The 16,773-nt window shown below is 41.4% G+C and overlaps 1 protein-coding gene across 4 annotated transcripts in view; it reads right to left on the reverse strand.

Moving 5' to 3' along the window:
- Positions 1–16,773, reverse strand: part of dpf3 (D4, zinc and double PHD fingers, family 3) — a 75,355-nt gene that overhangs the window by 46,019 nt on the left and 12,563 nt on the right. For 3 of the 4 annotated variants that reach the window (XR_006085294.1, XR_006085293.1, XM_042338072.1), the window contains exons 2-3: positions 2,670–2,830; positions 1,260–1,367 (exon numbers count right to left, since the gene is read on the reverse strand). Coding sequence is in view for 2 of the 4 variants with exons in the window: in XM_042338072.1 (XP_042194006.1) it covers positions 1,260–1,367; positions 2,670–2,830 (269 nt within the window). In the remaining 2 variants the exon portion in view is untranslated. Of the gene's footprint in view, positions 1–1,259; positions 1,368–2,669; positions 2,851–16,773 lie in introns of those variants that run through there. The other variant, XM_007893250.2, reaches the window with a different exon arrangement.

Below are 16,773 nucleotides of genomic sequence, written 5' to 3' on the forward strand. Positions count from 1 at the left end.
TCGGATGTGCTGTGAAGTCTGAAGCCAGGGTATGAGATAGGCTGCAGATCACGGAACCCAATACTGAAATCTGAGTTACATAGACAGCAGTTATCTAAATCATTGAGGTTTAACATAATATTTTCTTTAAGCAGAATTTCATCTTCATTAACTTCAGATCCTCAGGACCTCCCCGACTCTTCCATAATAGAAACTTCAAACAAATATTTGCGTTATATTATTCTGGTCATTTGTCTCCCCCTCCTCACAACCCTTCTAAATGTAGGGTACAGTGCACACAGTTATTAAATATAATCCTTGCATTTGGTATAGCACCTTATCATGTTGGAAAGACGTCTCAACGCACTTCATAGAATTTACTGTGAAATGTGTATGTGCAGACGAACCCGACAGCCCAACTGCACACAGCAATGTCCTACAAAGAGTCATGGAGTGAGTGACCAATTTTATTTGGGGATTGTTGGCCAGGACACTGGGAAAAGTTTGGTTTAATGATACCTCCGACAGTGCTACCACTGAGCCAGGTTGACACACAATAGATAAATAATCCTCGCGTTTGATATAGCGTCTTATGTTGACGAGACGTCTAAAAGCACTTTACAGGATACACTGTTAAAGTGTGGTGACTGTGTATTTTGTGAGGGAAATGCTAAAGATAGCATTCCTAGACAAAAAAAAACCTAGAAGGACAAATAGGGATGACTGTCAACCAACGAAACCGGTTTGAAATTTCACAACACTGAGTGAGGACAAGGATCTGGGCTCAGCTGTGATGTCTTCTATGAGCACGGCACACATGAAGTATGGCCACTTGGTCAAGGTATTGGAGGGCACCTGAATGAACTGTACCACAGTGAACACGCACCTTTGGTAGTGGAGAGGAATCAAATCTTTTCTTTTTCCAAGAAATGCCTTACAGGTAAAGCCTCCGCTATTCAAAGCCATTTATTAATAATAATCATTGCATTTGATAAAGAGCCTTATCACATCGCTTCACAGGATATATTGTAAAATGAACTATTGTACTTTGTGGACGAAACACGGCAGCCAATTGTGCACAACAGTGTCTCACATTGAACAGAGGAGTGTGGAGTAAGGAAACTTGCCTCAGGTTTTGTCCAGCTCGGGAATCGAACCTGGGTCCTCTGGTTTGCGAGGTGAGCGTGCTAACCCCCACACGACAGAACTCCGTACTGTTAAATACTGTCTAGAACTGTGAAACGTGCCAACTTCAATGGCACCCGTTGAGAAGCACTCACCAAGCTTTATCTCGCAGAGCCTCAGTCTGGGATCCTCAGGGGGGTGCAGGCGTCTCTTCTTGCGCCAGCAGCGAGCCGGGTACGTGTACAGCTGTCCCGGTGCCAATCCTACACAATATTTCACACTTGCATCAGAATTGCACGTCACTCGTGAAGCTTATCAGAAAACAGAGATTAGGCGTTCGGCTATTAAGTGGAACCAATTTTTATGATCATTTAAATTGTGTGCCTTTGGAATCCAGGGAGCGTGTGAAGACCCCCAGAGATCGATGATGGTGTAAGTATATCGTTCACAAAAAATCTGTAATCAACTTAACTTAATCAACTTGCTATCTATCGGGTTACTCACTGTTCAAAAAATTTTTGAAAGTTACGAAAAAAATAACTCAAGACATTTTTTGCTCAGATCTTTTGCTTACATTTGAAACAACATATTAAGATGCATTTGAGACAGAGGAAATTGCAACCACAAGGGATTGATACACTGAAAGACAGAAATCAGCTGTGCTTCCATGGGTAGAGCAGGTGTTTCCCCATTGAAAGGATAGAAGCCCTGAATCAATCTCAGATCACTTCTTAAAAATGATCTCAAGAGACTGGTAGCCAGGGCCAAGGAAACAAGTTTCCCATCTAATTTTGAAGTCAGTTTTTACTGATTTTTTCTAAAAGAACACACAAAATGTGTCTATTTTGGCACTCCCTGAAATTCTAAGAAAATAATTCAAGTCTAGATCCAGGTGTCTTTCCTCCTCCCACCTCCCCTACCAGCTTCTAAGCAACATATGGTGCACGGCCTACAAAAACCCAACAAAGAGAGGTGGAGTACAGCAGTGTTTTAAAACGGCAGTTTTACTGTTTCAATCACTCAAGCAGCTTATCCTGCAGTTAGCTGAACCAAACGTTGAAGTTCCCAGGTTCATGCAGAGTTAGCTAATCTTGGTCTGGGTTCATGCAGAGTTAGCTAATCTTGGTCTGGGTGCCAGTGTGGGCTGCTGTCATTAGCCTCAATGAGTGCTGTCTGGGTTGGAGGAGGGTGGGGGTGGGGGGTGGTAAGACCTCAACCAGAGCTCATTGCCCATCTTTTTCCAGAGACCTTTGCTTGAACTTGCGTGGCTGTGTGCTTATCAGGCAAGGACAGCATGAGGCTCAACAGTAGGCGATCAGTCTACTGTGAGGCTCCCTGGTAGGGCTCACATAGTAACAATGACCATTCAGGTCGGCGGTGCGGGGGGGGGGGGGGGGAGAGGGTCTGTCCCAATAGAAGTAGAAATCAATGAATCAAGGACCTTACAGTGGAGAGATGGGAGGAAATTAGAAAAGGGGGAAATAGAGGCATTAAACCCTCCTCCAGCAATAACATACTTGTTTTACACAAACATGCAGACACACAACACACAGACCACACCCTACCTGGACCTCTGTGCCTCTTCTCCATCCAGATATAACAGTTGTTCTGAGCGACGCCAGTTTGCGAGTCCAGAAATGGGAGACGGACACTGCGCTCGGCACACAGCCGGGCATTGTAATTGCGACAATGTTCAATAGCTTCCTTGTAGAACTGTTCTCCGAGTCTGTCCACACGCAGACACATAGATAGAGGAGGAATTTATAATTAGAAAAAACAGTCAAACGGAGAAGAAAGCTCACAAATGAATACACTATTTCATATCAAACGTACTTACAAACGAAGTATCAAATCAGTACCAAGACTGTGCTGGAAATCAACGAAACAAAGACATCGGGATTATTTAATCAGTGTCCCATTAAAATGTGTGAATACTAGATCTTCCAGGAGTTTTGCAGGAATTAAATTCATGGAAGTATAACAACAATTCCACTCACTTAATCCAATTGAATCCCTTACAGTCAGTCCCGAGTGTTACATGACCAGTATTACGTACTAAACACTTTGATATCATTGTCTGGTGTTTGTTTTCAGCCTGGCTCACAAAGCAGTAAAATTTATTGCTACTTTAGAAAAACAGAGTATGGGCAGGCAGCAATTTAACGAAAAGTACAGTCAGATAGATAACTGCCTCGGTCAAACCCTCACCTTAAAACCTTGCATTCAATGTTATTGATGTCCTACAATAAAACTCCTGAGCTAGCCACAAAAATTCCACTCACAGCTATGAAACAAAACATAATTAGGTTCTCACTAAAGAGAACACATACTTTTTTAAAAAATATATTTTGGCTGGAATCTCAAAGGTAGCCTCACTGATTTCAGTTGGTGTCCCAACCCAATTTGCACGCACGCATGCACACACACACCGCAGCCACCTGCTATCGTTACAATAGATAGCAGGTTACACCAGCAGAAGTAAGCACACCAATAATTCTGTGGTCAATCAAAAGGGCTTTAACTGTGAGACTAGACAAGACAAAAGGCAGAGCTGGATCACTGCCCTCTGAAAGAGACACGCTTCGGTATCCTGATAAACAGTCGCACCCTATGTGAGAGACAAGATGCAGACTCTTCACATTGTAACTGACAGATTGAAGAGTCTGCCACTACAAGTCCATAATCAATTATGCATATTAATTTCAGTATTGTAGCTCGATTTTCGCCCACCAAACATGCGTGCACAAAATACAGTTTTTACATTTTACAATATATTCTGTGAAGCGCTTTGAGACGTCGGGTTTCTCAGAGATACAGACAGTTGCTTTGCTCCAGAATCTCCCAGACTATTCTTCAACAGACTGAAGGTAAATGCCAGATATCTGTGACCTGCTAATTCCATATTGAACTGTCCACTCTGTCCGCTCAGCAGTACATCTTCCAATGTATAGAGTTTAATACAGAAAAACATAGCTAGGAAGCAAAATTAAGAGAAAATAATTGTCCTTCCCCCTAACAAGAAGCGACAGGTTAATGTCTGCTAACTTTTAAGAAAAGCTTGTGTAATCCAATAGTTGTCGAAGATAATCAGGAGGTAAATAAAAAATCACGTTATTTAATCTTTATAATTAACCCATGACCAGCCACCAAGCTGTTTATTTGTGTGCCCACCAGAATACTAATATTTAACGTCTCATCATTGGCAATGCCCCTTTAATGCATTATGAGTCCATGTTCCAACATAGGGCTTGAGACTAGCTTTATTCACAATAAAGTTTCGCTGACAAAATTCACAGCCAGTTCACTTTACAGTATATTCTTTGAAACGCTTTGAGATGTTTCAATGACATGATAAGGGCGAAGATGTTGGGCAAGTTTCCTTACTTCACATGCCTCTGTTTACCTAGCAGTAAGTAGGAACCCGGTTGTTAGTCGATTGACGGATCGCTTTTCCGGGGATAATAATCCCTCAATAGAACAATAATAATTTGGCCACTCAATCCACAACTATTCGTGGAACACTGCTGTGAACAATTAGCTGCTGGGTTTCGCCTGCAAATATAGAGTCAATTCACTTTACAGTATATTCTGTGAAGCGCTTTGAGATGTCTAGAAGACGTGAAAAGCACTATATCAAATGCAAGGATAATTATTATTATTCCTAAAAACAGAGTTTTGCATGATAATAATAATATAATAATAATAATCCTTGCATTTGTATAGCGCTTTTCACGTCGGGAGGACGTCCCAAAGCGCTTCACAGAACACACTGTAAAGTGAATTGATTGTATATTGTGGGCGAACGCGGCAGCCAATTGCGCACAGCAGTGTCCCACAAACAGTCCTAGATTGAAAATGACCAATTTTTATTATTGTTTTTGGTTTTGGAGGGATTATTATTAGGCGTGTGGAGTAAGGAAACTTGCCCAAGGTTTCGCCCTGCCTGGAATTGAACTCAGGTCTCTCGCTTGCAAAGCGAGTGCTCTAACCACTGAGCTACAGGACTCCATTAAGGCATTAAATCAAAATACAAGGATTGTTATTATTACACAAGGGGAGAAAGAGACAAATGTACAGCTGCAATAGCAAATGAAGATTCTTACTTGTGCTAAAGAATGTGTCAAGGGATCTTTGTGAATCTTTTTGTTCAAAACGATCTCTGAACCCATCTCAATCTAATGACCACTGTCCCATTCAATTTCAGCAGTGGAATATGCTGTCTGCATTCAATACTATTTAGACCTATCTACCTAGCTTTCAGTCTTATCCTATTGTCTACATTCGCTCTGCTTCCATATGCCGTGGGCAATGATCCTCCAGATAATATTTGGTCATTCACCTCATCGCTAAACTTGATTTGAACTTGACACCAATTAAATTTGACACCAATTACTTGTGAAGCACTTTGAGACATTCAACACAAGGTGCTATAAAATTCCAGATTCTTTCTTTGTTTCTTTTTTCACCCCCTAATGTCTGTCAAAGTCTTATTTTTTTTAAAAAAAACTTGGAAAGAAAATAAAGTATTGGAAAAGTGTCAGGCATCATATAAGTGGCATTACAGCAAATGGGATCCACCATTGCTTCAGATTATTTGAAAGTTTCTGTGTGATTTGGGGCCTATAGCAGGGTTCAATCGAGGTAAAACTCTCATGAGTCTAATCTGTATAAATCGTAAAATTGCCTAATTCATACATCTACCCAAGTCCCGTTCAAGAATTTATATTCTATGCAAGTTTGACATAACTCCTACTTTGCATAAGTCATATTAAATGTATGGTTCCAACTGATATGTCATATGTGAGGTTTACTGTACTTCCCCCACAGAAGACCAAAGCTTTAACTTTCTATTCTCTGTCAGAACGGAGAATAGAGGGAGTTAGGAGGGAGGCAAGATCTGCAACACTGGAAGATCTTAAGTAATTCCAGTGCCAGAACATTCTTTGAGAAACTCGCAGCGTGCGCGTGTGTGTGGGAGGGTGAGGAATAATAAAGGAAACAGATCCTTGCACAACCTAGCGATCTAGTGATTAAAGACGTTGCATAGAACAGCATTAGGCTACACATATCAGAACTTGAAGCCTCATCTGTGCTACGTTAGCTTAGCTCAGTAGGGTGCACCATAATTGGCCTTAGCACCCCTGGAATAAAAAACAGTCAGTGTTCCCACTCACAATTACTATCCACAGGGAACCCTCCCCTCCCCCACCCATCTCCTCACTACGAACCCCTGGAAGGTGAGGATGTGTTGATATCCGGGAAGGACAGGACTGAGATCAGCTGCAATCGCCACACAATCAAAAAATCTATCACCATTTAAACATGAATACTACAGTACCACCGCTCACACATGAATGATGGCCACTTCTCTGTGTGCTGTAACCTGGGCGACCTCCTATTCCTCACCGAAGGGTAAGGAGTCAAGCCATGCCTTTGGGAGAGGAGGAGGGAGGGAGAAAATTAGTGGGAAGAGAAAAAGAGGAAGCAGCGTTTAAAAATAACTGCACGCTTTTCTGTTTGAAGTTATGCCAATGCACAGGGAATTTGAAAAGAATTTTTTTTAAAAATGAAGACACGCTAATTATTACACGGACACATCACAAGCAATTACTACACACTTAGTTGAAATTGACAGAAACTGTTCTTCTCCCATGTTATGGCTACAAGATGTCAACACAAATCCAGAGAGCAAATTAGATGGGAACTGGTGCACTGCCTGAAATGTTCAACGCGCATTAGAATCACTGCTAGACATGGAGTGGCTCTGAAATACAATGAGGTGTCAAAACGGCTCAACGCAGCCAAACATTACAATTTTTTATAACAAAAATTAGTTCAAGTGAAATGGGCTCTGGGAGATCAAGCAATGTTTTTGCTGCTCCTAATGAGGTGCAGTGTGTGTGTGTGTTTGTATGTAAAAAAATACCTAGAAATACATAGACTTCAAGGATATACAAACGCAGATTCAACCTATATTTTACTCTAACCGCAAGCAATACAGTTCTGTACTCAAATCATGGGGAGATTATCTGAAAGGTGAATGAATAGTTTTAAGAATGTAATAAAAAAGGCACTATAACTTGCTAAAGAAAATGAACCTTGTAGTTATTGAATAAGGGTTTTCCTCTTCTTTTTTTGGCAGGGATGAAGTTGCAAGTTAACGCAACAATATTGGCACAGTGGAGTCCTTCTCTTCTCTACCTCCTCCTCTCCTGAAAGGAAGCATTTGACTGCACAAGCTGCATCGAGCAGCTTTAGTTTCTATATTGTTTTGAAGCAATGCAATTCTGTCCCCTACAATGTGGGTTTCCCCACACCACATCGTCATTTCTCCCTCATGCCCCTGCATAAGAAGGCAGCTGTAGGTAGGCTCAGTGTTTAAAGTAATCTTGGAAGGCTGACAATTGAGGAATCATCACCTATACTACAGGGTGTCCACTAAAAACCTCTTCCTCCTCTTTTACAAAACAGTGATACAAGACTATGGAGGAGCTGAAACAAGCTGTCAGGGACGCATTTTGCCTCCTCATTCCATCATGTTATGGAAGATGTCGCACCAAACATGCCGATGGATCATTATCTGCCATGAAAATGATGGAGCTCACTCAAACCGATCCTCTGGTCGTCTAAATACAGTTAAACACTTGAACTGAATACAATTAAGTACTTCTAAATACAATTATCATCATCCTTCCACACATTTCAGTTGTTAGTCAGTGCACTGTAGAAACAAAAGACTTTGTAGACACCCAATATGTGTATAAGATGTAAGTTTTTGTATTTTTCTTTCACATGATAGTCATCCTTTTGATGTGAAAGGCGCTATATGAATGTAAATTTGTAAGCACTCCGGAACTCTACCCCGTGTGAAGGGTGCTATATAAATGCAAGTTGTTGTAGTTGTTGTGAATTTGTAGGAACCAAACCACCTCTGGTATCTCATTCAAGTGGCACATGTGAAGCTGCACAGCGGATTTCCGCAGGATATTTAACCATAGGAATCTCACACCTGAATCCGATCATAACCCATCCAATGCCTCCACACATTCTTCTTCCAGCAGGGTCCTGTGGGGAGCAGCCAGGACAGGATTACCCAACCCTAAGCCAACAGCCAGGTAATTGTAGGTCCGAATATTCCCACTGCTGAGATTGGCTAATTCAGCACAGAAGAGGATTCAAACCTGCAACTCTTTGGTCTGCATTACCTGGAGCCGCATCTGGACAGCTTTCTGGAATCAGGTAAGCAGGATGCGTCCCTCCAGGGAGAGAGTGCGCATTCCATTCCTACAATCTATCTCTGGAATTTCCATGTGTAGGTGGGCTGCGTGGAATTCTCAGTTTGCTTTGGATACTCTTAAAATACGGTGATGGATTTCCCCCGCGTGTCACGACACCCGGCTGAACATTCATAACATATACATGATGTCAAAAAGTCATCAGTATCTCCCCATATATCGAGATTGACAATAACAAACCTGCTCTTCCATTAGACTGTTTATACTCCAAACAGCCCACATTATACACAAGGTTGTAATGAAACAGCAAAGCCGTAGCACAAGAAAATTAGTTTTTCTTCTTTGTAACAAATTTACAACTTCAATGCTAATCCTTGCACCTCTAGGATATAAGTCGGTACAAATGCTGTACAGGCAGATGGGATGAAACTATTTGACAGCTGTTAAGAGCCGTAAGTGAAATGAGTTTGGGAAGTCTCAATCCAATTCCCGACAGATTTTAGTCAACAGCAAAAAACCTGCCCCAGTATTTGTCCTTAATTTGTACCAATCTGCTCAGACATGCCACAGGATAGAGTGTGGAAAATGGAATTGTCACTTCTGCAAATGAATACAGCACTGCTTGAAGGGTGCGTAGAATGTAGAACGAAACTATAATAATAATCCTTGCATTTAATATAGTACCTTATCATGTCACTGAGACGTCCCAAAGCGCTTCACAGAACATATTGTAAAGTGAATTGATTGTGTATTTTGTGGACGAAACGCCACAGCTAATTGCACACAGCAGTGTCCCACAAATAGACGTGGATCCTTTTATTTATTTTTTTGAAGGGATTATTATCCCTGGAAATCAATCCACCAATCGACTAACAACTGGGTTCCTACTTATTGCTAGGTAAACAGAGGCATGTGGAGTAAGGAAACTTGCCTAAGGTTTCGCTCAGCACAGGAATTTAACCCAGGTCCTCCCACTTGTAAGGCGAGTGTGCTAACCCTAAGCTACAGGACTCCATTATTAATGCCCAATGCAGTCACGAGTAAGACTCTCCTCCTCCCACATTTCATAAGTCATAAATCATGAAGTAAACTAAACACAATGCCTGCTGGCAGATTCTTAGCATCCTAGGTATGCATATTGACATTTGGCAAAAAATGGTCATATCCTGCGAGGATACCACGACCTCAGTGACGGCAATAAATGGGATGTAATTTTCCTGATTTTGGGGGGCTTTAGGCAGGATACATATTAGCAAAAAGTTTTGCTCTTTCAATACAGTCATCATTGTGGAGCAGAATTCACTGAAATGATCGATCGATTGATCACCAATTAATAAGGAACATGAGCTGGGATTAGATGGTTGTGAGACAGGCAGATTTACCTCACTTATGTGTTGTTGCAATAGTCATGAGTGGGACAAATCTCGACCAAGTCGATTCTATAGTGCATCAGGCATCCAAAGCACGAACTGCAAGGGGAAGGGGGTCAACTGGGGTCCTTGATTCAATCCACAGCAGAACGTCAACCTCACCCACACCATGATGGCACATTGTAGACCCCTTCAGAATCACTGGCTGAAGTCAGCTAACTCAGTATAGACCAGGGATCACACCTGTTTGGCTCTGCCGCTTAATGTCCTCTGAAGCTCCAGTATAGTTTTTGGTCTTTAAGAACACAGATGTGCTTCGACCCACTTGTTTCTGCAAACCTCCAAAACGACGACACGAGTTAAGGTTTTCAACACATAACAGAAATGACATCGCAATTTTCTTCCCCCCACAGACCCCATTTAGGTTTTGACTTTACTAAAGCAAACAGAAACCTGTACTTTATCTTTTTTGGGAGCACAGAAAGGAAAAATGCTATGACTGAATTTAAACCTGATCTTTTATTCCTGTGCAAAAAAATTCTACCTCCTCCGTCCACAATTTCCTCCCCCTCTCCCCTAACCGCCACTAACCTAGGGCCAAGAACATTAAAAATTTAAGCAATGGCCCTGTGAGAGCAGATTGTGATTAGTCTGACAAAATATTCCTAAACAGATCTAGTAGTTGCTGTATTTCCATACACAGGAAGCTTCTTGCGTAAACTTTATACAGTTACCACCTGTGTGTTAAAAAGGCCAATAAAAAAGTGCTTGATGTTAAAAGAACAGCTTTTGCTATAATGAGTATAGCTACTCATAATACAGTCTCTAATTTAGGGCATTTTATAAACATATAGGAAGTTATTAAGAGGTATGAAGAAAGTGCAGGAAAGCGGATTAAAAATATATGCTATGGTCTACGTAACATAGTGGTCACTCAATCCATGATTGTTTGTGGGACACTGCTGTGCACAATTGGCTGTCACGGTGCACCCACAAATAGAGTCAATTCATTTTATAATATATTCTGTGAAGCACTTTGAGACGTCTCCACAACGCAATAAGGCACTATATCAAATGGAAGTATTATTATTAATAATGAAAATATGTACCATGGTCTAAAAGGCAGTCCACCTTGACAGACAGAATGGACTCCTCTTGTTCCTATCCCTATTCATGTCACATTTCAGAAACCTTGTTTTTAATGCAACATGTCCAGTAAAATTACTTCTTCCCTGGTCTGCTTTACATGAAATGTAACCCGGGTCTCGTGATGCGAGCCAATTCACTAGTCTTGAAGTCAGTGTTCAAAACATCCTTTAAACATCAAACTGATGTGAATGAGCCAGGTACTGGAACTTGGGCAATCGAGCATTTTAATAGGATGAGTATCATCACTGAGGTTCATCTCCCGGTTTTCCGCAGCACAGACATCAAATCAATCAAAACATTGGGTCATGTCCCTAGTCCCACGGACTGAGATCAGATACTTAACCAAGAACTGTAATGGTTTACAACCAGTTTCCCTTCCAGCTTCTTTTATGTTTCATTTACAAAACCTTCATATCTAATCATAAGATAAGAGTTATAATGAACACAGCATTTGATTAAACGATGAGGTTCCAGTTGAGAAAATCTGTTTCGACTTGTTATCCATATTTTTTCCATCATTTAAAACACTCCCAATTAGTTTCCACCCTTAGGCAATCCAGTAGTTTTAGGCTGACATTGCAGATTTTGAGAAAGAGATTGGTGAATACCATGAGCCAATAGCTTGCCCAAACACACAAGAATAAACAGTATAATAAATAACAAAAGATACAGTGACTAGGTGTAGGTCTTTTAGTTTAATGTGTGCAACGCTCAGTCCCTTCGGAGTTACAGTTGCCATATTTGCATGGCTACGAGCACACTTAACATTACTCAGTGTAAGAACAGTCACAGAGATCACTGTGCAAAGGAAAATGTTCAAGACATCTTATCCATTAGTGCTATACAGTGTACATTTTAACCCAATGTAACACAATCTGCAATGCACAGAGTATTGTTACCAATTAGATCAAGGTGTACTGTCAACCCCATTTACATGGGCAACTGAAGTACGAAACAGCCCATAAGCCTATAATGTAGATACACTTTTATGTTTCAAAAATCAGCCCTGCATAAAATAAGTCCACCTCAGGGTTAGGCTTCATGCCAAGACAATTTAAAGGCAATGCAACATAAAAATTGGATGGCAGATGTGCTGCCAAATTAAACAAATGCCCCACATAATTGCACGAGGCATTCGAACTTGAGCAATGCCTCCCTCATATGTGCAATAACAAGCCATACAGCTGTGGGGTGCTTTCATAATGTGACATTGCAATATCAAAAGAAGGACTTGATACATAGGTATAATGTGTATATATGTGCAACGAGTCAATTCACCTAAACACATATTCTAGAAACCGCAACACTGGTTGCTGGACAATTGTGAATAGAACGGCTGGAAAGCTTGGAATGCATTAGCATCTTCTGACACAATTTTAATAATAACCACTACATTCAATATAGCGCCTTTCATGCTGGGAGGACGTCCCTAAGGGATTCACAGACTACATTGTAAAGTGAGTGCATTGACCTGTGTTCTGTGCGCGAACTGACAAACTTATAACAATATCAAGTCACAAGATGCGTTAAGATATACATTTTTGTTTAAGGGTACCAAAATCCTTTTATTCCTGAAGTAGATCAAGCCCAAACACACTAAAACCGAGCACCGATAACAGCAACAGCCACAGCCTGAGGAAAAATCTCCTTCTGACCTTCTCTTCCCCACGCACCACTGAGTGCGTGGGGACCAACTGGAAATGTAGTCCAAATATGTGGAGGATTCTGATTAAAAAAAAATTTCACAGTGAACAGTCCCTCCCTCAAGTAATGATCGGATATGCGGGCATAACTAAGATTACAGCTAGATCAGTGAAAGCGACAGAGGGTTGTGATAATATAGAAATGGACTAACTCAGAAGGCTATGGGCATAGAGTCAATTGACACATTCAAGAGAAGAAGGAGAGATGGAGAGACACAATTAAAAACATGACGATGCAGTAGGCTCGATGGGCTGAATGGCTCATTCCGGTTCCTATGCTAACACAGGCCCACCTCCTCCCTCTAAACAACACAAATCATATTGAGTCCGGTGAAAAGTGGGTGTTTATTCTGCAAATCTTAACAGAAGGCAAATGTTCAAAGCGCAGAACTCTAACTGTTTTTTTAATTTTAAAAGCAGTAAACGTGGAGCTAAAAGGTCTAAGTGAAACGGGGGTGGGGGGGGGGGGGGGGGGGGGGGAGAGAGAGAGAGAGAAAAAGGGATAATATTCCTGAAGACACTGCTTGCATTCACCAGAGACGTTGAGACTAGACTGTGCAGGAGCAGATTGTCAAATGCACTACATTTAGCAATAGAAAGATTTTCCAATCACAATAGAGATGGTGTTTTTACAAAATATACTCTTAACTATTTAACAAACCTGATATATTTTCGTCTCTCAAGCAATAAAAGATATTAGCGAATGTGCCATAAGATTCAGCAGGCCAGCAGAAATCCACCTTCTAAAAGACCCTTCTTCTCCCCCCAGCCTTTGGTAATTAGTGGTTGAATTCATTTCTTCGGATCAACTCTTGAAAGGCCAAGTCTCCATCTCCAGAAATGTGATCCGAGCCCCCTTTATGTGACACGGTTTAATCTACATCACTTACAGAAAGCTGAGCTCTTGTTCGCTTCATTCGTGGACTAAATAAACCGAATAAGGCTCTGTGCTTCGAAAAGGTTTCTTTTGTGGAAACACAGACAAAGACTGTGGGCTCTTGTGTCTTTTAAAACATATTTTAAGGGTATAGATTGAATTGGTCTCGCATATTAAGGAAATTCTTTATGCATTTTGGTCTCAGCAAGCAAACACTGAATAAATTTGAACTTGAAGCTACACACAATTTTCCCCTGGCATTAAAATAACTAAAGCATGTATATATCACACAAACTGGTTACTTGCTTGGTAGACAGAAACAAGAGCAAGTTTGAAGTACAACTTTAATCATACTGTTCAGAAAGAATGCAGAGAAATTATCCACCTTCATTTCAATGATACTGCACAAGGGAAAATATGCAAGAAATAACCTGAACCTTTAAAACACCTTATCCTATTGAGGCATTTCAAAGCGCTTCACAGTAATTACTGTTAAGTGGAGTGACATTTTGTAGGTATATGTGCCAGCTGTATTGCATAGTGAGATCCCACAAACGAAAGACTAGTTTAGCTGTAGAAATGTTGGTCAGGGCTCCGGAAAAAATTCCTTCCTCTTAGCCAAAACTGTTATGGGATCTTTAACATCCGCTTGAAGCGTGGACAGACAGGGCCTTGGCTTAATATCTCATCATTCCATCAGTACTACACAGCAGTGTCAGCCAACACAATGGAGATTAAGACTCGATGAGGGGCTTCTAACCCAAAGCCAAATGCTCTGTTGGCTTTTCAATAAAACCAGTATTTTTAAACACGAAGCAAAAATCCATATATTTACAAACAGTCACCACACTTAGAAGATGTGATAAATCGAATGCAATTATTATTTCTCCTTTCTCTCCTTGCTCCAATTTTAAATTTTCCAACCTCCTCTGGGGCTCCATTGTGCTACACTTTACTAGCTCTTCCACTCACCAACCCAATCGCAGTAATCGTGACCATTCACATCTGCCCTGCTCCACCCAATGCAGAGATCTTCATAACTTGGCTACTGTACTAAGTCAGAAATGGAGATGAAACCATCTCAATGCAATCTGTTGCAATTTGTCTAGAAGGTTATGCTTGAAGGCTTAGTTCAGGAAGAGCAGGAGGAGGCTCATGTGGAGCATAAACAACGGCATAGACCGGTTGGGCCGAATGGCCTGTTTCTGTGCTATATGTCCTAATGTATTCCAATATTCACAACACTTTACAGCAAATCCTGTGAAACGTTTTAAGACTTTGACGTGATAGAACGCTATATTAAATGGTATATATTCTGGCCCAAAGAACATCCAGATACATTTTGTTAGGGTTCCAGTCTACATAGGCACACTTTCTTCAGGTATTCCCAGTGCTGAATAATCTCTAACGCTGTCCACTTTGTGATGGAATTGTCAAATGTTGAATGCACTAGAAATAGAGTGGTCATCATTTGGACGCCATGGGACATCCTCCTGATGTGAACGGTGCTATATAATGCAATTTACTGTTGTTGTAAGATTCTGATTCCTCAACAACAACAACTTGCAGTTATATAGCGCACTTTATACGGGGTCTCACAGCGTCTCAGAATGCTTAACAGTGGCGGAGTCTGACTCTGAACCGGGGGGAGGGAGGAAGTGACCATGAGTAATAATAATAATAATCCTTGCATTTGATATAGCGCTTTTCACGTCTTCTAGACATCCCAAAGCGCTTCACAGAATATACTGCAAAGTGAATTGACTCTATATTTGTGGGCGAACGCGGCAGCCAATTGCACACAGCGATGTCCCACAAACAGTCATGGATTGAAAATGACCAATTTATTATTATTATTTTATTTTTTTTGGAGGGATTATTATTAGGCGTGTGGAGTAAGGAAACTTGCCAAAGGTTTCGCCCTGCCTGGAATTGAACTCGGGTTCTCACTTGCAAAGCGAGTGCTCTCACCACTGAGCTACAGGATTCCACATACAGTTGAACGTTATCACACTTCTGGGGTCTCCATGGTCACAACTTTGCTTTATTACAAACATCTTTAAAATGTAAAGTACATTTTCTAAAACAAAATGCGTCTCAAACCAAAATGATGTGAGAATTGCTACCTGGAAATCAACCCTTCAAAACCAATGCTACAGAAGAAGTGACAAGAATAAGCAGTCTAGCAGAGACAGCAGCTTGGCAGTACGAGTCCAGAGTATCTACTGTCCATTATTATTTGGGAGGGGAAGGGAGGTTCCACCTAACAGTGAGGTGAACGTCCTATCTAGCTAAATGAGGATCAATTGAAGGAAAGATTTTGCAAGTACGTGCACACAAACATTGGGGGGGGGGGGGGGGTGGAGAAGAAAACGCTCAGGAAAAAGAAAAGAGACACAAGTTATTACCTTGGGGTCTGTAAAGAAGCTGGCCATGTAAAATCATGAGAAAAAGGAGAGAACAAAGCAAATCAGTCTTTGGACTAAATCACAAGACTGATTAAAATAATTCAGATACGTAATGAAACAAAGGACGTCTATACTGTTGACACACAGTGGAGTCAGCCTCAACGCAGATATTATTGTTTCAATTGGAAGTGACCCATAAGTCACAGGCGAGGTGGCTCGGCACTGAAATCAATAGCACCACAGAGTCAAAACTTGGCTTGGTTCAAATTTCTGGATTTATGCTCTTTGCTACAAAAGGATTTATCTTGACTGTGCAGCACAAGGTGCACCGCACAGCAAACCAGACCGTGCCTTCTGTCAAACCGAAGTGCAATCAACAGTAGACCTTGTTTACCCCAACCCCTCAAGATTTTGGAGAGTTACACTAAACATCAGAGTGCTGCCAGTTTCAAGGTATAGCCCAAGCATATCCTTTGGGGGTGAGGGGGAGGTAAGCAGGGTCTCCTTGGAACTGAAATGGTGCCAAGGTGACATGTTTGACAGCGGTCTCGGATGTCCGGTTCCTGAGGCACTGCTGATGACAGCACAGACAGCCTGGATCATCAGCAGGACCTGAAAGGCCAGACCAGTCACTAGTGGCAGGGAATCATCTCACTCAGCTCCTGTTAACCCTGCAAGCCAAAGCCTTAAAGGGTTGGGTGATCCTAGATGGACAAGTAAGCAGGAAAACTTGCCAGAGAATGATATCAATGGCAAGCTACGTGGCTTTAGCTGGTTAGGCTCCAGCAGTACCACAATGCACACTCTGGGGGCCCCAAGCTTTGGCTCTTGCCAACCTGCACCTAATACTTTCTGGAATTAGGTGTCTCTCCAGAGAGCATTCCATTCCAAAAATCTATCTCTGGCATTTTTATGTGTAGGTGGGTG

The sequence above is a fragment of the Callorhinchus milii genome, unplaced genomic scaffold, assembly GCF_018977255.1.
Source record: "Callorhinchus milii isolate IMCB2004 unplaced genomic scaffold, IMCB_Cmil_1.0 Scaffold9, whole genome shotgun sequence".
Taxonomy (NCBI): Eukaryota; Metazoa; Chordata; class Chondrichthyes; order Chimaeriformes; family Callorhinchidae; genus Callorhinchus; species Callorhinchus milii.